Genomic DNA, 26,103 nt, shown 5'->3' on the forward strand with positions numbered 1-26,103 from the left:
GTCGTGTGACGTATCTAGACTGTTAAATGGCTGAGAAGGTCCATAGGGGGCAGGGGCACATGTGACGAGCTATTTTATAGCCCTCATTTTTATACGCACCATTGAACTCTTTCCGGATAAATCTCTCCAGGTAAATGAGGATCTGCTCTCGGTTGTGTTGCTCAGCAGCACTTGGAGATAATTCATCTGCAATAAACAAAACGGTAAATCAGTCCATATAAAACATTTCAACCTTGTATAGTAAAAATAAAATGTATAATAGTAATAATGATGGTGTATTTTTGCCATGAATAAAAACACGGCTAGTGTTCGAAACGCGTAGGCTCGGGCATTGCCCTTCAGAAACCACCTTGATACTGCGTCTCTTCATTTCAATTACATTGTCATACTAATAAAAGTGGGAACACCGAATCCCTTTTAATCACCAAACACCGCTGAATCTATTTCTCTCTTTTTTCCAGTAATAATTATACTAATATAGTGACAGACAAACTAAAAAAACAAACAAAAAAAAAACAACCCTCGGATTTCACTTTTGTTACCTGAGTAATATGCAAAGATTTACACAACTAGTGAGTAACACATGTAGAATGAGAATGTACCCAAGGCAATAGTTCTGTTAATGTGCACAAAGGTTGTAACTTGTGCTCAGTGGCTCTAGCTTCTCTGCATTGCCTATGGGAGTCTATGGTAGTCGGAAATAGAAATTCTTTCACTTTATTCATCCAGCAAAATGTTGAGCGTCTGGAAATATTTAAAGTGACACACCGGGCAAAAGCTTAAAATACAGCTACTGCCCAGAATGGTAACCACTCCAGGCCAAAAGTGTCACCTACATGGTACCCGCCGTGGTTACTCACGGTAAAGTCTGCACTCTGTGAATTATTTCTTATAGGGGGCTGGGTGGGTGCCTTTACTTTGGGCAATAGCTGTATTTTCAAATTTTGCACAGAGGGTCACTCCTTTATTTACATATTATGCAACTCCTTTGAATCAGGGTGTAAGGGAAGCCACGCAACATTTTGTGTTTTATTTCCTCAGCATTCTAAAGATCACTGCATGCTGTCAGTGAAACTATACATTCTTGATTATATTCAGAGGCTAAAAAAATCCATCCTGATCTAGTATCCTTCTAAGTAATCCTTTGCTGCTGCACCACAAATCTCACGGGTGCTGGACTCCAGACCGCTAGACGTTATTTACGCAGTTGTATGAGCAGAACTAGGGAAGGATGGGTTTTCGGCTTCTGAACGTAAACAAAAACGTTACTATTCACTGACATCACAGATTTAGAAATCGTAGGGGGAATTAAATCACTTAACAATTTGTGTTTTTAAAAAAAATAAAAATATTACAACCCTCTTTTCCTGGGTTACCTGCTCCTTTTAGAAGCACGTTGCTTCCTAGTTGTGAACATCGGTTTTGAGAATCAAACAGTTCAGCATCACACCGGTCATATATACGGCGGACTACTAAAATTTCACTATAACTCAATGTCAATGGGACATGTCATAAGACACGGAGACCTTCACTGGCGGTTTTAGTCCTGGCTGCCGGTGAAGAGCAGGTCGTGCAAGAATAGAAGTTGTGAAAAGTGTAGATTTATTTTCTAAAAACCCCATGTATTTGCCTATCCAAGCCAAGAGGGCCAAGGTTTTAGTAGTGCCAAGCATTTTAACCAACGACCAGCCCAGCCCCAAAATACAAGCTGCTACAGATTAGTGCCAGACCAGCAATGAGACAAGAAAGTAATAGCTCCCAGCCCTCAGTTCAGGGATGTCGTAGGGACATTAGTTATCCGCATCGTAATTCATATAGTAGGATCCACATAATGTCCCTATGACAACACTGAACTGCTGGAACATAGGGGTTGAAACTTTATAATAGGAAAGCAGAAGTAGGGACTTCTCCTTTACCTAGATCCTATTTACAAGTGCAACGTGGTGTTTGCTTTGTGGAATTAGAATAGGGAGGGGGGGACAGGACTCTTATCAAATCTACCCAAAACAAGCGATAGCACTGAATAAAGTACATGACTGACACATTTAGAGGATCTTACTTTGCATTTGTTTACACCCCAGTGTACCTGCAATAAATCTACACACATTATGGAATTGACATATGGATAAGTATTAGAAACCCACCATAACACTTCTTGCACACTCGGTCCAGTATATCCCGAAACCTGGCGTTCATGGCGGGCAAAGGCTTTAGGTCGATCTTCTTGAAATCTTCAGGACAGTCATCTTTGGCGTGCCCATCACGCTTGCAGATGCTGCAGACGATTGTGGGCGGCTGTTATTAAAATCAACATGTTAGTTCATACAATAGATCAATGACCTGAAACGATACACTGTACAGATGAATTCGATATTTACTATCCCCTGATCCAGGACACAATAGAACTACTGCCTTCAATGCAGTTTCTTGCTCGTGTCATTGGGGGACACCATGAAGTATAGGCCCCTGCCACTAGGAGGCGTCATGAAGCACAAAGTGTACGACTCCTCCCACCTGCACGAAGCGTCCATCATTTTTCCTAATTCTGCAGTGTTTCGGCCGTCGTTACCCCCCATAAAATGAGGTGTTGCCTAGAGTCGCCAGATTTGGCTGCTAACTGACGTTTTCTACCATAGTACAGTATAGATATTGAAAGCAAGCATCTGATTGGTCATTATAATTTTAGTCTCCATGACATTGATGGAGGGGGGTTACGTGAGCTCAGACACCCCACCTGTGGTAGTAATCACGTCTTATCCCCCACTATTCACATTAATAAAAAAACAATAGAGAATGCGAGCACTGGCTATACAGTATGCAAACTGGCAGAGGAAGAAAACTGTCTCTAGTGCCACCTATAGGTGACTACCCTGTAAGTCAATGTCTGACCCATTAAAGAGCCTTCAAACGTGACAAGATATATCAGCCAAACCAGAGACACCCATCTAGTCATCAACCAAAAAACCGAGCACCTTTCTAATATATCCCCATAGTATAGGTCTAGCTCCAGCCTTGTTCACATCTGCGTTCGGTTGTTACGTTGCTCTGCTCCGTCAGAGCAGCAATACAACGAAGATACCAGAAGCGCCGGAACCACGGCATGACAGACACCATCGGCCCCGACAGAACCGGTTGACTTCAATGGGTTCTGTCGGGTTTCCGCCATGGTGGCCGTAGTTTTACCAGCCAAAATAGCGCAGCATGCTGCGCTCTTTTGTCTGCCATTTTTAACCAGATCTGTGACGGAGGTTCCAACACAGATGTGAACGAAGTCTTAACAAGCCAGACGGCTGCTTAATATTGATAAGGTTATACTGGCTTCAGGAAACTAATTAGCAAGATTTTTAATTTTGGTATGAAAGACTAATGTGGCCCAGTCACCGACATGTCCTATTTAGTTAAAGGGGTATTCCCATCACGGATATTTATGTCATAAATATCTGGGACCCGCATCTATCTCTAGAACGGGGCCCCTTGTCCCCAGTCCTTCCTTCGCCCGCTGGGCTCTGGCCACTGTCTGACAAAGTGGCCGGGTATTCCGGAAACAGTGGAGCGCGTTTGGCTACACGGTTTCCATAACTCCCATAAAAGTGAATAGAAATGATGGAAACAGAGCAGAACAGCAAGCTGCGCCGTTTCCGAATCTCAGGAGCTACAGAAATAGCGGGTAGGACCCTCATCTATCGGACATTTATGCCATTTACTGTGGATATGCCATAAATGTCCGAGACGAGAAAACCCCTTTAGGGCTCCAGTATATTACCCAGATTAGAGAGCCTGGCCGTTTATTACAAGGATGGTCTATTGATTATAACGGGTGCTGGGACTTGCTGGCCACTTTCCCCAGCTATCGCAGGAGGAAGATCCTTCTTAAAACATGTACAAACGAATTACCACCAAAGTCGCAACAACAAAAAATGAAACCGGATGAATAAATTAGCTGTAACACATTAGTATTGAACATACGATTGCATAGTAAACAATATAAAAACAATGTAGTTATTGAGTACATGAACAGTTTCCATGTGGCCCTGTCACCTTCCATGAGCAAAACAGTAAGTACGAGACAGTGTGCCGCTCCCGGCCTCTCCGCTGATCTCAGCTGTGTGTGTTAGGAGGACATCACGGTCTCTTATTTTAAATGCAGCCTGACAATCCATTAAAATGACTTTATAGGCACCTCAGTCTCACGAGGTTCAACAGGTTCTCATTACCTTGAAATGTTATCAAACTAGATTGAACGAATCATCAGAATACATATAGAGAATGCAGCAGGTTCATATATAGAACAGAAAAACAAAAATAATGGCAGTGCTGGCTCAGTCACATGATGGACACCAGTGGCGCCTGACACCTCTTAATGGGGTCCGTCAGCTTTCTATCACGGGGTCTGTCATTTTACCTGAAGAAATGACGCTGCATGCTGCACTATTTTTCATGGAGAGCGGCCCGGCAGCGGCTTATTGCACGCTTGTCAAGGCAATTATGCACTTTGAGTTGGAGTCGGGAGAAACAGCTGTCGGACGACTAAGGAATGGTTCGAGAGCTATTTCATGTGTATGGGCAGCTTTAATCAGTCTGGCCACTGTTCCCTTCAGATGTCATTTTTCAATTCAGATTCAATTTCTTACCTTCCCAGATGTTAATATAAGCTTATCAAAGACATAATGCAATTCCTCCTCAGCCAGGTTTCCTTCATTCTTCAAGGTTTCGAGATGAAGTGAGGTAGCTGAAGTGCACTGGTCAGGTCTGTTTTGTGAAGGACACGCTGCTTCTGACGCACACCTTCCTTCAGTAGTATCATCATCATCATCATCATCAGTAACTCCTGTGGAGTCTCGTCCATTCTCTTCAGACATCTGGTCTGTCTCCAAATCCAAATGACACTGATCTGGAGAAGAGGTAGAATGAACGGCCTCCTCCCCACCCTTACGTAGTCTTTCCACGCTGTCGGTGATGTCCTTTTTAGAAACACAATCTGCACTACTGCACCCCACTGTCTCTAAGCCGGAGTCAGGGCTTTCCATCTCACTCTCATCCTCTTCATCGTCCTGGAGGCTACCGTTAGCCACATGATCCTCAGGATTCCGGCTGCTAGACTTTACCTTCTTTCTAACGGATTTGTTGCGCTCATTGCTTTGTGGACAAGCAAAATATCTGTAGGCTGCACGGAACCGCTCTAGAACATACTCATACACCATCTGGCTGTTGAGACTCCTTGCCACGTTCCTCTTTAGAGCAAAAGGATCTAGAGAAAAACACAACATATTTCTGGATAGTCAAAAACAAACAGCACCAATGACAAACTCGTAAAGAAAACACTTATGGGCCGTGGCGGAGGAAAAAAAAAAATATGAGATTGCTAACTTTCAGGGCATAGTGGCAGAAATTGAATTTTCTACTTTACTTTGTGTTTCAATTCTTTCCCATTTTCGACATTTCTGCTTGATGGTGCTTAGAAATATCCTGGTTAACATCCGGAGGTTAAAAACCTGAAGTGATCATTCCCAGCGCAGAATCAGGTCTTTACAGGAGAAAATGCTGATATATTTTAAAGCAGATCTGCCATCAGACTATGCAGCCCTATGTAAGGGCAGCCTAGTATGGAGACATGTCCGCTATGCTATTTGCCAAAACAGCACAAAAAAAAAATATTGTGACGTCTGGCTAAGAGGAGAGATCAGAGGATTCACTGACTATTAGAGAGAAAAAAGCAAAAAAGAAAGAACGCCCGGCGCACATAGCGCAGAATCCGATGGATATCAAGAAATAGTTGCAAAGGTGATAAGGTTATGCTAACCTGACGACGTTGTGCTGGGATCACAACATCCGGATGTGTATATCAGTATGGCCCCATGCACACGAACGTAAAATCGCCCGTAATTACGGACCGCAATTACGGTCTGTAATTACGGGTCCATTCAGTTCTATTGGCCGCAGACACCTTTCCGTATCACTATGGATGGGGGTCTGCGCTGTAGAACTGTGCCGGGAATTATGTAGCATGTCCGTTTTTTCGTGTTTTACGGGCCGTGCTCCCATACTTTGTATGGGAGCACGGCCCCGAAAATGCAGGTGGACGTCAAGAGTCGGCCGTGCCTGCAATCGCGGGCCGTGAATACGGGCATGGCCGTGTGCATGGGGTCTAAGGTGGGACTACATCCCGGGGTCCTTTCGGGGGCATCGATGTATCAGGATGCCAAAAAAGGAAAAAAACGGATTGACGGCCCTGGCGCTGTCCTTAATTAGGATGATGGAATCTTCGGGTTCTTTTTTGTTTTGTCACAATAAAACCCAAAAGATCGAAATGAAAATGTCCATAGTTTTATTTCAGCGTTACTAAAACAGCAACGCGATTCGAGAGCGTTTTTTTGCCGGATAAATAGACCGGTCTGGCCTCGAAACGAGTTGCTGTTTTAATAACACTGAAATAAACCTTTGGATTTTTTTTTTCATTTCGATCTTTCGAGTTTTATTGTGACTCACAAGAAAACAAAAAAGGATCAGAAGATTGCATCATCCTAATGAGGAACAGCACCAGGAACGCCAATCTGGTCTTTCCTTTTTTTTTTCTGGATAAAGAGGATACACTGGAAACATAGTTTACGAGTCTGGTGTAATCATGAGGCGAACGCTAATCCGGGGGTGATTGACAGCCGGCTGCCCAGAATACACAGAAGCCCGTCAATCTCTGTGAGGAGGGTGAGGGTAGTGATCCTCTCAAATGCACCGAATTAATAAACTCCTATTAGCTGGACTCTTATCGCTCCAATTTTTTTTTGTGCCGTTTGGCTAATAGAAGAGCCGATCTGTCCCTATACTATTTCATCCTTACAAAGAGCAGCAGAACGGATGACAGATCCACTTTATGTTTCAATAATTTTTATTGAGGGTTTACAAAAAAAAGGTAAACTGTACATCAAACAGTGCAAATAACGGTCGGGGGTATTCCCCCGTAACTCGAATCATAACATACAAATATATTCCAAGGATTGCTACATGTCGTAAAAGAGAAGGACAGATCCACTTTAATGAGGCGTGTACATAGGTCATGATCAGGACACATTTGCAGCTATGAATGAAAAAAAAAAAAGAATGTTTCCATTCACTGACAGCAATAGCTAGAAGCTATTTTTGCTTACATATCCATGCATATTTCTGTAAGGACAAGCTGTGTACCTTCTGCTCTTGGTATGCAGCTCATCCTTAAAGCTTTGACATGTCTTATCAGCTGTACTTCGTAAATCTAAATTTCCACTTTGGACTGGGGTAACACAGGGGTAACCGCAACTTGTTTCATGATGGGAAAAAATAAAATAAAAACTCAACCAATCTTGCAACTTTCTGATTTTACTGCAATATTTGCGCAGATGAAAAGGACAAGACAAAGGACGATAAATCTTTACCTTCTATGGCTATTCGTCTTTTTGGCCAGTTCTTATTTTCCCTGTTTAGCAGGCTCTGCACTCGGACGCTGATCACATATTCTTCCGTTGCAAACTCCAATGTGTAAAATTTAAGCAACTCCAGCCATAGCTGTCCAAGAGATACCTGCCGAGAATGCTCAAACACCAAGCGGGACTGGAAAGAAAACATAAAAAAATCCATTTATAGTGAGCAATTCTGAACGGACAGTGATCATCTAGTCCCTACCAAGTCCAAAATATTACAGATCTTCATTATACGACAAACATCTCATACAAGCAAAGTGTTTCTGTACATGTTTGCATCTGTTTACGCAGGATCCATGACGGATATGACAGATCTGTTATGATCCATTATGATCTGGGTCTGTTATTTCCGCCCTAGACTTAAAATGTGTTTATTAGGTTTTTAATGGGTTCATTTGTACAGCACGCTGTGTGATTTTATAAAAAACCAGCAGCGACCTGCCGAAAAAGAACTAACAAGTGTGAACATAGTTTATGTGCTGGAGAAACTCTCATTTCTTCCCACAACACTACTTCCGTTAAAAATGGCCAAATTGTGTACATTTCTACTATAGACTACAATGAAGGGGCCACGGCACTCCACTTAAATACAGCTGAACTGCAGTACCAGGCACGGCCACATGTACGGACGAGTTGCTGTGCTTAGATAAACAATGAAGGGGCAATGTCGCTCTCCAGAGCTCCGCAGCCCCTTTATTCTGATCAGTGGGGGTTTCTGGGGTTGCATTCCAACTGATCCCACATTAATGGTCCATCCTAAAGATAAGCCGTCAATGTCTTTTTTTCCCCAGAAAACCCCTTTAAATGTGCATCTTTAGGTCAATACAAACAGAAGGCACTCACACCAACTTATCTCACGGAAAGCTATAGTGATCAGAAAAAAAAAAATACAAATCAACCCCAACATCGACAGGGTGCCCATAGATAAAGATAGTCTGTCAAAATTCTTTGCGTTAGAGTGTCATTAAATGTCTCTAAATGTACCCAATGTCCAATATCTCTGGCTATCAGTCCTGCTGCCGATTATTAATGTGATGACATGATTAACAAATAAAAAGTATAATGCTCATCATGTGCTTACAGCAATTTGCAGGTTTTATGACACATTGTGACGCAGCCATCAGGTATGGACATGAATAAGCTACAAATCATTAGCTCACTGTATGACTTGCCTTTCCATGCTTCTCCTTATTCCTCCTGTTCTCAGCCTCTGATCCCGCATTTCTCCTCTGGTTCTCTGCCCTTGCCCGTCCGTCCATTCCCAAATTCTTGCCGTCATTGCTGACCGGTCTGTACTCCCATTCCACATACTTGTCTTCAGAAACACCCTTTAGATGATAATCATCCAGCCTCTTTGCTTCAAAGCCGTCTACCTATTGTTAAAGGGACATGGTAGAGATGGTTATATTATGACTGCACATAGCGTACTATAAAGAGAAAGAGGGAAAAACACATGAATCGGATTCTTACCCAGGATCCTAAGTATGCCGGAAGGATCGGTGGCTGTCTTTTCTGTAGGAAAAATACCACCATTAAGGCAAAAGAATAAGACGGGATCCCACCTTCTGCTTGGCAGTCAATGTGGCAGAGCTGAAAGAGACAAGGATCATCATGGATTACCATACAATTGGATTGTGTGATCTAATAGTTTCTCCAGAATAAACCAGTGCTTCTCAAACGTTTTCTACTGGGGCTTCACCAGATATTGATGCAACCCTAAAAAAAACCTGTGCAGTGTATGACCACTTCTGTCAAAACTGCCCCCACAGCTGCATCTCACCCACAACTGGTGGGGGTGCCCACCTCCCAGAAGAGAAGCACTGGTATAAACAAATGTTCATGTCCATGGCTTTACTCACCCTTGCCCAATATCGGAAAGCCAACACCAAGGGGATGAGAGCAGGCTCCAGTCTGCTTACTGCTGCCAATAATTTGGTGGTGAGGCACGCAGTGTCATTTCCGGCACTCACTTTGCATGGTAATCCACTAGGGGCCATAAAAAAAAGAAAATATTTTGTAAAAGCAGAAAGCACCATCACAATAAAGATAGTTGCACTAGCAAGCTAAATCCAAACATAATGTATTTATGGATAGACTACTCTCACTTTTTTCCAAAACGGAACTCCAAATCCTCTTCCTCAACATAGGATTAAAAAAAAAAAATATTATGACTGTCAGCAGCCACTAGAGGGAGTCTAGTGCATACTGTGTTATTATTGAGTTCAATGTATAAATAGTAAACAGTAAGTTCTTAAGCGCCCTCTAGTGGTGACTGCAGGCAGCTAGAATTTGATTACTTATTGATATGCAACGGTATGAAGCGCTTTATGAAAAAAATTAATTATATATAGATAGACCAAAAATGGTGTTCTAGTGACATTCACTGAAAGTGTGGAGTATAGCGCATAATATCCGATATAGTTATACTGTACATTTGTCTCAAAGTGATCTTCACGATTAGCGAGTTTGACAAGGGCAGAAACATACCTTTTCTTGTCTCTGCAGAACACAACAGGAACCTTTGCATGGAAGTCGGATTCAACATCTATATAGTCAGCTGGATTTCAGAGAGAAGAACAGCGTTACATGGATGGGTGAGGGCATCATTACAAACTTCTAGCAGAATACAAACAGTGAAGTATCTTTCCCTAATTGCGAATGTACATAAGAATTATTTTTACATATTCCAATTATCCTAAAAGTAAACTCCATAGGTCAGAAATCAGTTCTGACAGTATGGGACAAGGGAAATAAAAACAACTTACCACAGTTTTTTAGGATATCAAGAACTTGGATTAAAACATCAGGCTGGCTCATCTGAAACAAATAGGATTACGTGAGAAATGGAATGGGGAAGAGGAGGTAAAAAAAAAATAGAAACGGAAGTAGTCACAAAGATGGAGAGGATATAAGAGAATTTTGTTTTAGCTAAATAGATCCAAAATTTTGTGCCGATTCATTTCTTAATATATATCAATCAGGCTTCACTTTAGGAGTTTATCGCAGACTAAACTACATTATACTCAATAATAAAGCACGATGCATTAAGCTCCCCCTAGTGGTTGCTGCAGGTAGCCAGGATTTTATCATTTACTATAAGAATGTATTAAAGGAATTTTCCGGGTATTTTATACCGATGACCTGTCCTTAGAATAGGCCATCAATATCAGATTGGTGGGGGTCCAACTCCCAGTACCCCCACGATCAGTTGACTGAACTGGCTGCAGCAATGAATGCCGCATCCTCCTTAATGTTTACCAGGCACAGTGCTGTAAACACCCATAGCGGCCATGCTAGGGATTGCAGCTCAGCCCCATTCACATGAATGAGACCGTAACTGCAATCCCAGGAACAGCCGCTATGGATGTGTATGGCGATGTGCCTGGTAAGCTAAAAAGAGGCCGCAGCATTCGTTGAAGCGGCACCTTCAGTCAGCTGATCGGCGGGGATGCTGGGAGTCAGATCCCTACTGATTTGAAATGAAGGACCTATAAGTCGCTATTTGTGCAGAAAAATTTAACCTTTGGAGGCATTTAAGCCGCTCCTGCCACTTTTCTCCCCAAAAAGTGGGTGAAGCTTAATGTAAGGGGCAGGGTCACCCACAGACCGAAAAATGTACTTTAATTTATGCCAGAAAGTGGCCAAAAATTATAGCAGCTATTTACTCCAACTCATAGCTAGTGTAAATCTGACATTATGTTGGACCTAAAAACAACATGGTGTTAAAAGTTGGATTTTCACTTTAAAGCGGATCTGTCACTATAATAAGTTGGTATTCCCATTTTGGATATTTATGGCGTATCCACATATACCATAAATGTCCGATAGATGTGGGTCAAACCCCCGTCCTGCTGTCGACGGGCTCTAGCCAATGGTTTACTAAGTGGCCCACATTCTCAGCCCCAGTCAGGCTCCACGCTTTCCAAATCCCCCTCACAGCAATCCTTGACATCCAAGTGGCAGTCTGCAGGCTCCCTTGCTCAGTAATTGTGCGGACTGTTTAGTGCAGCATGTCGCGCCCTGCACCCCCTCCTTCTCGGACAGCCTCCCTGCTCCTCCCTCCTTTCCTATGATGCTCCGTGGTGCTGGAAAAGCGCCACTTTCTGCTCTCCCCGCACACCCGCTTCCAGATGATTTACAGAGCATGCCACTCCAATTTGTGGTCTTGTTAAAGAAGTTCAGGTATGAAGTTTCTGACCTTAATAGTGAACTAATTTGAGGGTGTTTTCAACCTTTTAGATATAGCGTATGAGGAAATAAGCACTAGTTCACACAGTAATGTCAAAAAGTAGAAAATTGCGGTTTATATTTTTTCGATGTCAATTGACAGAACACAAATGCAATAAAATTGCCAAATGTGAATCAAATATATCACCCTTCTGGGGGTGTGGCTTGGCGCGCAGCGAGAGCAGTCTGATGACTTAGTGACCCCCTGCCATACATATCCTGTACTGATCCTTTAATTTCAAAATTCCGTCCCGGAGATCCAAGAGGTTGAAGGTCGCCGGGAGAGACCTCATGAGCCCCACGAGAGGTCAATCAGTGCAGACAAAGACGGCAGATACGTTTTTATATATGCTTACATTGAGAATACACCTTTTGTTATATTGGGAATGTATGTTCCGTCTCCGGCAAATGTGCAGGTATTACATGCAGCGGCCACTTTTGCAGCAGCATATCCTAATGCAACAGCACTAGGCATGGGGGATTTTAAAATGGTATTGGACCCTCATATTGACCGATTCTGGGGCGATTCAGGACCTGGTCCCGCCTCGTCGGCAATGTCCATGCTGGGCTTGTTATTTGACGAACTAGGATGGACGGACATTTAAAGGTATAAATACCCGAACGTTAAGGTACATTCCTGTCACTGGTAGAAACTCTCTTTCCCGAATAGACTATATAATTGGTAACTCCCTCATGGTGCCTATGGTAATGGAGATGGCTTATAAAAATAGAGGGGTATCGTATCACTCTCCTGCTGTATTGAGTTCTCTCCTTCCTGGCCCCTTGAGACCCAGTTATTGGAAAATACACCCCTTCTGGCTCACTTTAATAGGTCCTCAGGATTGTATACCAGATCAATTAGGGGTATTTCAGGAGACTAATACGTCGTTTGAGGAATTTAATATTCTTTGGGATACCCTGAAGGCATACCTGAGGGGTTGTTTGCGACTTACCATTGCTTATTTGAAGCGTGAAGCTTCCAGTGATGAGGGAGATATGCAATGCAGTGCTCTAGAGGGGAGAAACATCACAAACCCCTCGGACATAAATAAAGATAACTGGTTGCAGATGGGGCGTACGTATCTATTTCTGTTACAAGAAAAAGCAGATCGGAAACAGTTTTTTGCTACGCAAGCCTATTATGAGCTGGGTAACCAGTCAAGTAAACTTCCGGCCCACTTAATATACCAAAACTCCCAATAGCGGCCAGATTTGTTACATTTTATAGGGATTTGTATTCCTCCCAGACCTCATATGAATGGCTCGACTTTATGTCCTACATGGACGGCACGACATTCCCGCAGCTTGACGATACGGGTAGAGCAGCCTTGGAATTGGATATTACCAATGCTAAGGTCCTAAAAGCCCTAAAAGATATGTCAAAAGGGAAAGGCGTCTGCCCCAGATGGGATTCCTCTGGAGGTGTACCTTCGCTACTCCGACCATCTTATTCCCTCGCTCTGCTTGATGTACTCCCATGCTCTGAGTGATGGTAAACTGCCAGACAGTATGTACGATGCCACAATCATAGTTTTATTGAAACGGGATAAGGACCCCTTTCAATGTGGCTCTTACCGTCCAATATCGCTGCTAAACCTGGACTACAAGTTGATTACGAAGGTGCTACCTAATAGACTCAAAGTCATTTTACAAGTTATACATTCTGATCAGGCGGGCTTCATGCCCAGGAGGAGCTACTTCAGATAATATTAGGAAAGTTCAAGTCCTCACTCAGATTGGAACGGCTATGAAAGCGGATTGGGCTCTGGCGTCTCTTGACGCTGCCAAGGCTTTCGATTCAATCGAGTGGCCCTACCTAATGGAATCGTGGCGGAGGTTCGGATTTGGTCCGACCTTCATTAAATGGATAACCATTCTGTATAAAGATCCGAGGGCGCAGGTTACTAGTTAATGGTATTATGTCCCCATTCTTCCCTCTACACAGGGGGTACAAGACAGGGTTGTCCCCTTTCCCCGTTACTGTTCGCTATTGCTATCGAACACCTGGCGATTAATATAGGGAATCATCCAACTTACAGGGGGATAGTGCTGGGAACACAGGATTAGTTTATATGCAGATGACATGATCCTTTATATGACTCACCCGATGGACTCTATAAAGAGGCTCTGTCCCCACATTATAAGTGGCCTATATTGTACATGATGTGATCGGCGCTGCAATGTAGATTACAGCAGTTTTTTTTTATTTATTTAGAAAAACAATAATTTTTGACGGATTTATGACCTATATTAGCTTTATGCTAATGACTTTCTTTAATGGACAACTGGGCGTGTTTTACTATATGACCAAATGGGCGTTGTGCAGAGGAGTGTATGACGATGACCAATCAGTGACCAAACAGCGTCATGCACTTCTCCCCATCCATTTACACAGCACATAGTGATATAGCTACATCACTATGTGCAGCCACATAAACACACTAACATTACTGCAGTGTCCTGACAATGAATATACATTACCTCCAGCCAGGATGTGATGTGTATTCACAATCCTGACACTTCTGTAGCATCTGTGTGAGATTACAGCACAGCGAAATCTCGCTGTAAATGACAGTTTACAGCGTAATCTCGCGAGACTACGCCTGCTGTGCTGTAAATCACAAAGAAGTAGTCAGGATTCTGAATACACATCATGTCCTGGCTGGAAGTAATGTATATTCATTGTCAGGACACTGCAGTAACGTTATAGTGCGTTTATGTGGCTGCACATAGCGATATAGCTATATCGCTATGTGCTCTGTAAATGAATGGGGAGAAGTGTAGGACGCTGATTGGTCACTGATTGGTCAGCGTCATACACTTCACTCCACAACGCCCACTTGGTCAAAAAGTAAAATATGCCCAGTTGTCCATTAAAGAAACTCATGAGCATAAAGCTAAAATAGTTCACAACTCAGTCAAAAATGATCGTTTTTCTAAATAAAAAAACACTACTGTGATCTACATTACAGCGCCGATCACATCATGTACAAGATAGGCCACTTATAATGTGGTGACAGAGACTCTTTAGCAACAGCCATTGCAGTCTTGGATAACTTTGGGCGTTTTTCTGGGTTACATATTATTTGGAGCAAGTCTTTTTTTATGCCATTGAAGGGAGTGGGATGGTCGGAAACGGAATTGGGTTTGCGGGTGGTACCCTCATTTAAGTATCTGGGTATTATTATTAATAGGGACCATAGAGAGGATCATGCCTCCAATGTCTTGCCTTTGTTGGAACGTACGAGGATTAAATTTAGGGTGTGGAGTACGCTTACACTGGCGGTGGTGGGACGCATTAATCTCATTAAATTGGTAATCCTTCTGAAATGCCTCTATATTCTTGAACATGCTGCTATATCAATATATAAGTTTTTAAAATACTTAATGATTTATTCCCGGCATTCATTTGGGGTTCTAATCAGTCTAAGCTCAGTTTAGGGCGCTGCAAGGTAGATAAACACCTGGGGGAAGCGGCACTGCCGGATCTATACCTATACTATATGGCGGGTCAACTGAGGTATTTGAAGTTGTGGATTGATCATGCCCCCTTACCAAATAGGGAACAACATTTAGCTACTTATTTGCATCTCTCCCATTTGTGGCCAGTTCTGGAAAGTCCCGCAGGGACAATTAAATACATGCTACCCACACAAGGTGGCATCACAAGTCTGGTCGGCTGCGAAACATATATATGATTACTCGGCGGTACAGTCGGACATGCCTTTATGGTTCAACCCACTCCTTACACACCTGTCGGATGGCTTAGCTCCTAGTTTTTGGATCCGATATGGGGTACGAAATATAGGGGATGCGTATACTAGTAACATTTTTAAGTCCTTTACACAGATGCAGTGTGATTTTCATCTTCCTAGGGAGGGTTTCTACAGATATTTGCAACTACGTCATGCTCTCAAAAGCCAATATCCGCTGTTGGAGCTTAGCTTCTCGCAATTTCCGTTGATAGGAGTTTTCAAATCCCAAGGTCCGAGGGGATTGATATCAGCCATTTATACCTCTCTTATCCAATAAGGTGGCCAATACACCATTACTGGTGAGGGAAAAACGGGAGACGTTGATAACAGACCTGTCAGGAGAAGATTGGGAGGAGATACTTTCTTCCCCACTCCTGTATAACCAGCTGGCAACAATAAAATGATTCAATTGTCAATAATCCATCAAAGCGATCTTACACTGGTGAGATTGTATAAAATAGGTAGATACCCGAATACTGAATGTCACAGGTGTCGTTTTCCTCGATCTGATTTTTGGCACATGATGTGGGCATGTCCGATTATCTCCTCTTTTTGGGAGGAGGTGGTGGAAGTAATTATGGGGGTGGTGCGGCTCCCTGTCCCCCATACTCCTCAGGTATGTCTGTTTGGTGTGTTACCCGAGGATCAATGGCCATTTTATACGAGAATCCTTCTTCAAGAGGTATTATTCATGGCACGAAAAACCATCGCATTTCAGTGGACGGGTCAGAGGTTTCCAAAAATTTCTAAGTGGAAATCACTGATTAATCCAATAATTCCCTATGAACGAGTACTCTATAAACGTCGAGGGTGTGTGAGTAAGTTTTCTAGGATATGGGAGGTATCATTGCTTGCTGTCCAAGATGCTGTACGAGTTTGGTTATTTATATGTGACCTTGTCATGTTTTTACGCGTAACATTTATGTATTCGTTTATGACGACAAACTGTATTCTATCTCTGATTGTATGCTGAACGCATTTGTACAGTAACTCTTCAATAAAACGAGTTTAAGATAGATCACCCGTCTGAAGGTTAGAGTCCTGGATATGTCCTGGTTAGAGTTCCTTCATAGTCTTCTCAGTCAGATCCAGGGCTTTCGCCGATAGCAGAGAATACACCTGGAGGATTGGCATCTGACAACACCTGTGCGACGTTTCGGGGGACTGCCCCCTTTCTCAAGCAACTCTATATTGCATTTGTTTTCTGTCAATTGACATCGAAAAAATATAAAACAGAATTTTCAACTTTTTTTAAATTACTGTATGAACTAGTGCGGATTTCCTCATACCCTTGTCAAAGAAGTTCCCACTGAAAAATTGGCTCTAAAAAATGGTCTTTGGTCGGATTAGGGGGTGGTCGGCTTAAAGAGGGGCAGCTTCCATAGACTAGAATGCTAAAGTAAATCGGTCACAGAAAAATTTATTCTGGAATGGGATGGGGGGTGTCTTAGCTGATCTTAGCTGATCTTAGCTGATCTTAGCTGATCTTAGCTGATCTTAGCTGATCTTAGCTGATCTTAGCTGATCTTAGCTGATCTTGGCTGCGCATCTGATGTTGTTCTGAGGCTTCATGGGATTGATCACACATAGTACAGAGGAAGAAAAAAAACATGAACTATACCTTAGATGGAAACTTTACATCTATATTAACGTCACTTGTTTTAAAAGCAAATCTGGTCAGGGACGATCCGTACATCCTCAGGGAACACTCTAAAACAAGAGAAAGAGAGGATGTAGCAAGTAGTTTTACCAGACAATTGATAACCGGCCATGTGAGAAATGTAAAACACGGGCCAACCAGACATTTTTTGTCATGCAGTACTAATATATGCCATACCAGGTGTGATCGTTGGGGGTCTGACCACTGGGATCCCAAAAATCCTGCTCCCCATTGAGAAGTGGCGAGTCACTCTCTATCCAAGTAAACCAACTTGGATCTGAAACCCACGTCCTTGGTCAGTCCCTCACTGATCGGCCTTTATGGTATATACAGTTGGTACGCCATAAAAATAAATATCATTGGAAAAGACAGTCCGAGTGCTCCACTGAAAACGTTCCTAGTATCTAAGGTAACGCAAGAACATATCCATCTTAGTATTTAACGGTGAGAGTTATATTGCCGTTTATCCCGATTTCCCGGTTCATATATTAATTGTTGACAAATAGGCAAAGCAGTAGGATGGAAAGATCGGGGGATGGTGCAACTCTGCAGCTATTGAAGAACTATGGAAAGTTGGGTGTACCCCTTTATGCCACATTAAGGGTTAGTTCACACAGAGTATTTTGGTGCTGTTTTTGACACAGAAACCACGCAAAAAAAAAAGTCCAAAATCGCCTCCTATTGATTTCAATGGGAGACGGAGGCGTTTTTTCTCCCGTGAGCGGTAAAAAACACTCGTGGGAAAAAGAAGCGACATGCCCTTTCTTCGGGCGTTTCCATCTCTGACCATAATGGGAGGCAGAGGACAGGTTTTTTGCGGCGGTTTTTGCCCGCGGTGCTCAATGGCCGCCGCAAAAAAGCGGTAAATTTTTCTACCTGCAAAATACTCCGTGTGAACAGGGCCTAATGGGATCCATTAGTGGTTGAATCTGGTAACGGCCCTTTATGAGGTAGTAAACTAGCATCCCCTGAATACGTTTCGCAGAAACCTGGCACAATGTATAATCTAGTAGAGAAACAAATAAAAAGACAACCTGATGAAACCTTTTTCACCACCAAGATGGCCGACTTAACCTGCGTCATTCATCTACACAAGGCGAACTGCACTTACTCTGCTGGTATTATGAACAGACGCTATTAAGTTGTATAACACATCTATTGTGCTGGAAGCAAATTGTACACCCGCAGGCACGTGAAGTCCTCAGTTCTTCTGATCCGGGACTCCTTGGGTTTCAATACAATGAAATGTATAGAATTCACGAATGTTAAAATGTTCAACCTAAAACCAACCCATCTAAATGGCGAGAAAACAAGTGTTTGCAGCAGCCCTGAATGAAGTGGACTACGGGAAGGTCAGCGTTAAAATACACATCACTGCCGACTCCTCATAACCAAAAATCTTTTTCCTTCGGTGAATGTATGGTGAACCCACACTGCACCAAAGGAATACAGGCTGCGATAAATGGCAGCAGACATTCCTCTGATGGTCTCACAGGGAAATACAGCAGGAATAGGATTTCCCCGTCACTCTCATGCTTTATTATCTGAAAATAAGAGAATTGCTCCACGTACATAGAACATGGTGCATTTACGATCAATGGAAGACACCTAAACCCTAGTAAAGAAATGGTCTCGCTGGAATATGCCTCCAATGTACAATTGGCGAGGGTACAACTGCTGTGACCCCCATTGATTGGTAAAATGAAGTGGCAGTGGCGCTAGAATAGTGTGCCACAATGCCTCCGGTTGGCTCTCTCCAGAGGCTACATAGTTGTCAATGCAGCCTCTGGAAAAAGCCGCGCAAAGTCAACCAGAGACACAGCGGTATGGCGATTTCCTAGCGCCGCTGCCTTCTAGTAATCAGCAGGGGTTACAGCAGTTGGATCCCGCCAATAGGTCCTAGAAATATACCATCAAATTTTATCTTGAGACAACCCTACTAAATTTCCCCAATAAAAGCCGAGGATGTAAAGTCATAGGGGGCACAAGCGATCCGCCTCCATTTTCCAAATCAGATAATGAAATCTTTATTTTTTACGCAGGATATAGTGACATTTTCCATCAACCTTCACCTAAAACTAGCAAAATACATACCGGGCAATTTGATCTGGATAATTTTCTCCATCTCAGTAACGATTTCCTGTCTAGACAGGAAGTCCTCCTGAGATATCCCATGTTCCTTCGCTGCATTTACCAGAGTCGCACCCAAAGCTGCAATCTGAGCTGCTGAAGGAGGGGGAAGGGCACGCAACTCATTCTCCTCCTGCTTCTCCTGCAAATGAATGTACATTTAATAAGTAATGACATTAGATCTCTTTGCATGTACACCAGCGTTATTTTCGAGTGGGGGGGGGGGGGCACTAGAATTAAAGATTCCAATATTATATGTATATTAATGCTTCAGTTGAATAATGTACGCATGCTGCAAGGATTGGACCGTGAGGCCACAAATACACCAGTATGATCCAGATATGAGCGGATTGTCACCAGGACAGTGTACAAAAAATGTCTAAGGATGTAATCCTATCACCATCAACTGGAACGTAAAGTTGTTCATACACAGAGGAAAGTCGACCAAACCCGCTAAGACTGGTCAACTATCTAATGGGGGTGTCCCGACTCCTAACTCTCCCATTGACGGCAGAAAGAAGCATGGAGCATGTTGGAATTCAACATGTCGACCCTACAAGAGATTCGAAGAATCTGGCAGCGGCTTATTTCCCTTTTCCCAATGTAAACACAGACCTACTCGCCCGAGCCTCCATGTGCATAGGAAGGTTGGGAGGCTGAATGAGCGCTCGCCTACAGCCTTTGGAGGTCTTCAGGCATCTTAAAGTGTTGTCCCAGAATCAACATTTTATCACCTATCCACGGGATAGGTGATAATTGTCTCATTGCTAGTCTCTCCACAACTGGGACCCCCACCGATTGTGAGAACAGGGGTCCCGAACCCCCAGTTCCTTCTCACTGCTCGACCGGCTCTAGTAAAGAACCCTGCCCCAACCTGAAACGCTGCTGTGTGGCAGGACAGCCCATGTCTGTCATACTGAAAGGCAAAGCTACAGATGTATGATGTAAACAAGGTGTTAAATGTTTCGGGTTTTGGGACAAGAGCTTTATGAATGCTCCAGCGTCTAAGGCCTTGTTTACACAGTGCAATTTTCTTGCAGATGTTGCATGCATTTTTTAAGCCAAAACAAGAATTGGATCCAGAAGAGACACTTTGATGCCTTCTTTTATACATTTCTTTTCTTTAGGTTCCGTTCCTCGTTTTGGTTTGAAAAATAATGCCAAAACCCGCAGCAGATCTGCACTGTGTGAACAAGGCCTAATTGTTGTTAGAGCCAAAAATGGGCCTGGAAATTCGACCAAGCAGAAGGATCACCCGGTTTCTCCAGAGCAGAGGTCTTTAACCTGCGGATCTCCAGCTGTTCATTTATGTTGCTTATATAGAGCGAACATATTCCCCAGCGCCGTACAGAAGGTGCTTTCCAGTTTGTTTAGAACGCTTGATCACTGTATAAATGAAAAGTTCTGTAGCTTTACGATTCCGAACCATTTTCAACATCTGTGTTTGATGTCAGTGAATGAAAACACTCTTCTTTATATTCACAAGCTTCAAACCCCTATATACCTACCTAGTCCTGCTCTCAGCTGAGAATTGGATACAATTGTATTGAGTCTAGGCAATACTCTCTGAGCTAAATACATCAGCAGCTGCACAAATCCCTCCGGTACTTTGCTACAATGTATCAGGTTCCTCTTACACAGCCCAACGTGGGCCGTGTAAACAAGCGCCGATCAACGAGACTGAACATTTAATCGTTCATCGGCTGATCGTTGACCTGTTTACAGAGCACAACGATCGGGGACGAGTGTTCTGTGAATGTAAACAAGAATGTTCTCATTCAATGACAGCAAACAAATATGGAACAGATAGTATTTTAGAAAGTTGTACAACTTTTCATCTATACAGTGATTAAGCATTATTAATATAAAATCGGAAAAGGGGTCAAAGGGGCAGTAGCAATCAATCAACAAACAAAATGTACTACAAAAGAACCGCAAGAAACTACTAAACGTAAAATGTATACAAAAATAGTCCTGGGAGGGACAAAGAAGGCCTAATGCACACGACTGCAAAACCACAAATCCATTGTCTGTATTTGCGGTCCATTTGTCCTGAAAAAAATCTTCCGTAGTGCATCAGAGTGTCATCAGTACTTACGGATCCGCAAAAACACAAAAAAAAAAAAAAAAAAAAAAAAAAGATGGAGGCAGGAACCCCCTGAGTAGGTCACATGATCTGCTAATACAGACAGCGAAATAACTTGCCCGGACACACGTCCCCCACACGGATCTGTGATCATCACGGCGGTGTACGTGGGGCCATAGGTCCGTGTGTTATCCGCAAAAAATCCACGGTCGTGTGCATTAGGCCGAAGACTAGACAGATTCACAGTTCATCAACTACTCACCATTTGCTCCATGTTGGAAATCTCTTCTGCAGTACAAGCAACACACATGGCACATTCACATAAACAAGCTGCAAATGAATCGCTGGCAAAAAACAGACAGAATAAACGTGCGCGAAGTTGTGAGCGATTTTTACCAGGATATTCTTTTTGTGCCGTTTCTCCTTAATATGCTTGTGAGCCCCTTGGACGTTCTCGATGTGAACGGAGCAGAGCTTACATAGATACTGGCAGTTGGAGAAGTCAGGAGATCTCTGAAAGAAGTGCGAGACGGTGGGGGGGGGGTTGGTAAACACTCGTCACAATTATAATGACAATAGACTCATATCAAGTGAATTGTGTTACAGTTTGGTGGCGGTGCGCCTCTCCCTTTAAGAAATCACCATATTTCTGCCCCCGGCCTGACAAGACAGAGAGATCGGTTTACAGGCAGCATCTTGATCAATGTGGACTATGTATGGGGATGTAATGCTGTGTATGTGAATTACTAGAAATAATATATTCTAGATTTACTTGTCATTAGGGCAGTGTATCATTTATATACTGATGTTTATGCGCACTTTTCTGGATTTTGCATATAATAATATGCGGGGATAGAACTCTAGAATTTTTGCAGTCCTTTTAACTGAGGTTGGGGTTTACACACATGTCTTGTTCTTGTGTATGTTTGTGTTATACTGTCTGCTGAGCACTGTATCTAATCCTCCTACACTGTGCAGTCGCTCAGAAAATGGCAGCACACAGTGTAGGAGGTTTGAAGATTCAACCCCCTCCTTCTCCTGGCACTAGCCAGAATAAGGGAGGGGGGATTGTCGGAGGACACTAAAGCGAGTGTGTCGACCCCAAATTTGCAGCATAAATCATTGAGGTTGCTTTACCACATTGACCATGCTGCAATTTTGGGAACTCCTCCCTCTAGTGGCCAGCACATGGAAATGTTATAAATTAGAATCTAATTTATAATATTTCCTGACTTGTGAAAAAATTAAAACAATGTGTAATCACTTAAATAATAATAATTTAAGGTGGTTCTACACAGGCAGATGTTCAATGGTCTTTACCACCTTAAAAAAACTAGCGCCAAACAACACTCTTTTGCTCCTTTCAAAAAGAGCAATCATCGTTAGTATGGGAAAGAACGACCGTTACTACAATCCTTTGTCCTCGTACATTTCCATCATGTCAGCAGCACATCCCTCGTTTACACAAAAAGACGTGCTGTCAACTAGTGACCATTTTTTGGGCTGCATAAAAGACGAGATCAGACGATGAACGAGCGTTTGCTCATTCGTCGGCTGATCATTGCCCTGTTTAGAGAGGGCTATGATCGGGAACGAGCGCTTATATGAACACCCGCTCACCTGATCATTGGCCCGTGTAAAAGCAGCATTCCCTTTAAACTGATCAATATGATCCATGTATCTAAACTAGACAATCTGTAAATTGTGTTCAAAATCTGCTCTGCAAGGAAATGTCTTGCGGATTGTAAATTAATTGCCATTATATTGAACTTTTAATGTCTGTTTCTTTTCTAGATACCTCAGTCTATGTAGCTGGTTATAAACACAAGGCTAAAAATCACAGTATTGAAATGTATTGGCACACGGCTGGCCATATGTTTAGGGGGACTGCCGGACACAATCCTGCCGAACGTACACTCTAAATGCAGTGTGAACGTGGCCTCAGACATCTGAATGCTTGTTCAGCCAGCAGCGATGTCTTCTGACTCAGTCAAGTGTAAATGTTTAGTTCAATGTGGAGAGGGGAGACCCCTCTGGCAGCTGTAGATCTCCCGAGGGAACAAAGGGTCTGATATGTTGATATCCAATAAGACCGATCCTTGTTTCTCATTCAACGACAACTGTTGGGCTGCCCCTATATACATTAGATTGTTGTTCAATACCTCTGAAATGGGTGGGGTTCGTCCAACTTGAATCTAAGGCTGGATTCACACGAACGTGTATTGGGTCCGTGCGGGCCGCGTGGTTTTCACGCGCCAAGCACAGACCAATACAAGTCTATGGGGCAGTACAGTCCGTGCTTTTTGCGCAGCGTTTGTCCGCTGCGCAAAAAGCGCGACATGGTCAATATCTCCGCGTATTTCGCGCATCACGCACCCATTGAAGTCAATGGGTGCGTGAAAACCACGCAGGTCGCACGGAAGCACTTCCGTGCGAACTGCCTGTTTCACGCACCAGCTGTCAAAAGGATGAATGTAAACAGAAAAGCACCACGTGCTTTTCTGTTTACAAACATCCAAACGGAGTGTCTTTGAGTTGAGCGAACTCGGACAACCGAACTTCACCGGGTTCGGCCAAACCCGGCAAAAAAATTTCCGGTACGCGACGTCAGGAGATAGTCACTGTCCAGGGTGCTGAAAGAGTTAAACTGTTTCAGCACCCTGGACAGTGACTTCCGATCCCAATATACATGAACGTGTAAAAAAAAAAAGAAGTTCTGACTTACCGATAACTCCCGGCTTCTTCCTCCAGTCTGACCTCCCGGGATGACAATTCAGTCCAAGTGACAGCTCCAGCCAATCACAGGCCAAGCACAGGCTGCAGCGGTCACATGGACTGCGGCATCATCCAGGGAGGTGGGGCCCGATGTCAAGAGAGGCGCGTCACCAAGGACGTGTCACCAAGGCAACGGCCGGGAGGGAAGTTCTCGGTAAGTACGAACTTTTTCTTTTTTTTTAACAGGTTTCTCGATATTGTGATCGGCATTCACTGTCGAGGGTGCTGAAAGAGTTAACTGCCGATCAGTTAACTCTTTCAGCACCCTGGACAGTGACTGACGTCGACTATACTCATCTCTATGATGGCGGCTGCACGAAAATCACGCAGCCGCGCATCATACACTGATGACACACGGAGCTGTCAAGTGTTTTTTGCGCGTGCAAAACACAGCGTTTTTTGCGCGCGCAAAAACGCAACGTTCGTCTGAATAAGCTCTAAATGTGTATAGCCAACTTATAGGGAATGTGGAATATATGAGCTCCATTAAATAATGGTAAATAATGAGCTATGAGGTTAGATTGTTGAGGGTATTAGTGGCAGTCAACAAATGGAATCATAAAAAAAATAAATGTTATGGCGCCCCCTGGTGTTCTTTTGATTCTCAGAACATAAATTGCATCTAGAGCCAGTAAGAAGAAGCCACTTCTAGTGAGCCGATCTTATTGGCTGTCCTGCAGTAAAGCAGGAATCACCCCGCAACCAATGTACAAGAGGATCCGGGCAGTGGGACGGAGCTACTGGGCATGTGTGACCGCTGACACTGGACACATCGGGTGGACGTCTCTGAGGATTTTTTTTTTTAAACCAGCAGGGGGCGCCATAACAGATCTGTAACAGCAATATCTACACACAGGAGCATTTTTTATTGATAAAAATTGACAGGTTTTGAGAGATCTAACAGAGAAATGTAGCATAAATATTCATAATGGTTGTGGTGCTCGGACTCTACCTTCTCTAGGCGGTGGATATAATCCCTCTTCAGCCTCTCTTCTGCTTGTTTCAGCCCTAGTTCTTTGTCTGCTAGAGAGGCGTCCTCTGTAGATGTCCTGTCAGAAGAAGCGGCTTCTGCGAGAGGACTGTTCTCTGTCAATTTACCAAGAAGAGAGAAAAAGAAAGTGTCCGACATTACATAACTTTACTTTCACTTCTGCCCCGAAAACTTTGTTTCTTAAAGCAGCCAAAAATTGAGCGCAAATTGCATACAATTCCATTTGGCCATACATGTCAGACTGATGTCAGCAGTTTATTGTTTTCTGCTTAATCCACCAATGATCTGATGGGCACAGTGACTAGCAGACATCCTCAGGTTCAGTCTGGAAGCTTTTACCAGCTGGTTCCTTTTATGTCACCACCATCCCCCAGTCACAGGTAGGTGGCGCCAGAGGCGTGCATGTTAATGAGATTGTCTGATTTCACATTTATTTGTCTGACTCGACCTCCCCATAAACATGCACGCTCAGGTTGAGTGCCCACTATGCCTGAGAATGATGGAAATGAAGTTATCAATCGAATACTGGCAGAAAAGCCTTTGATTTGTCTTATAAGAAGCCAATGCCTTGTACTGCACAAGAGAAAACATTAATTGATCCAATGTCGGTACAGGCGCCAAGGTGGTACATAGTGCTGGAGGAATGAAGTGGAGAAGCAGACTATACTGCATGTATGGTGATGATTTTTTCTAAATTTTTTCCCACATCCTTCTCCCACATCATTCGTTTCTTCCTATAGTGCACAGAGAACAGGGATTTTTTTTTTTTTAGGTTTCTTTATTGTATGATAAATATATTATATTGTGCGTTACCCCTTTTGGATACACATTATACATAATGTTCTTGCTGACTTTGACGGTCTATTAATTAAAAAAAAAGTTGATCATTAAACAGAGATCCCATCATATTTTTTAGCACAATTCCCCACGGCGTCTGTTACGTAGATTGAAACTATAGCCCACTATTTTTGTCTATGGGTCACAGTCTGTGAGGAAGTTTAATTTCCAGCAAGTTAATGTATATTAGG

The 26,103-nt window shown here is 43.1% G+C and overlaps 1 protein-coding gene across 1 annotated transcript in view; it reads right to left on the reverse strand.

The window, feature by feature from the left end:
• The window catches only part of TUT4 (terminal uridylyl transferase 4), a 61,080-nt gene that overhangs the window by 24,031 nt on the left and 10,946 nt on the right, over positions 1–26,103 (reverse strand). The window contains exons 3-15 of the mRNA XM_075833000.1: positions 25,037–25,170; positions 21,706–21,822; positions 19,188–19,365; positions 17,055–17,143; positions 10,217–10,268; positions 9,939–10,008; positions 9,311–9,437; positions 8,922–9,041; positions 8,624–8,824; positions 7,407–7,581; positions 4,632–5,248; positions 2,145–2,295; positions 100–186 (exon numbers count right to left, since the gene is read on the reverse strand). Of these exons, the coding sequence (XP_075689115.1) occupies positions 100–186; positions 2,145–2,295; positions 4,632–5,248; positions 7,407–7,581; positions 8,624–8,824; positions 8,922–9,041; positions 9,311–9,437; positions 9,939–10,008; positions 10,217–10,268; positions 17,055–17,143; positions 19,188–19,365; positions 21,706–21,822; positions 25,037–25,170 (2,118 nt within the window). The remainder of the gene's footprint in view (positions 1–99; positions 187–2,144; positions 2,296–4,631; positions 5,249–7,406; positions 7,582–8,623; positions 8,825–8,921; positions 9,042–9,310; positions 9,438–9,938; positions 10,009–10,216; positions 10,269–17,054; positions 17,144–19,187; positions 19,366–21,705; positions 21,823–25,036; positions 25,171–26,103) is intronic.

The sequence above is a fragment of the Rhinoderma darwinii genome, chromosome 7 (assembly GCF_050947455.1).
Source record: "Rhinoderma darwinii isolate aRhiDar2 chromosome 7, aRhiDar2.hap1, whole genome shotgun sequence".
In the NCBI taxonomy this organism is placed as follows: domain Eukaryota; kingdom Metazoa; phylum Chordata; class Amphibia; order Anura; family Rhinodermatidae; genus Rhinoderma; species Rhinoderma darwinii.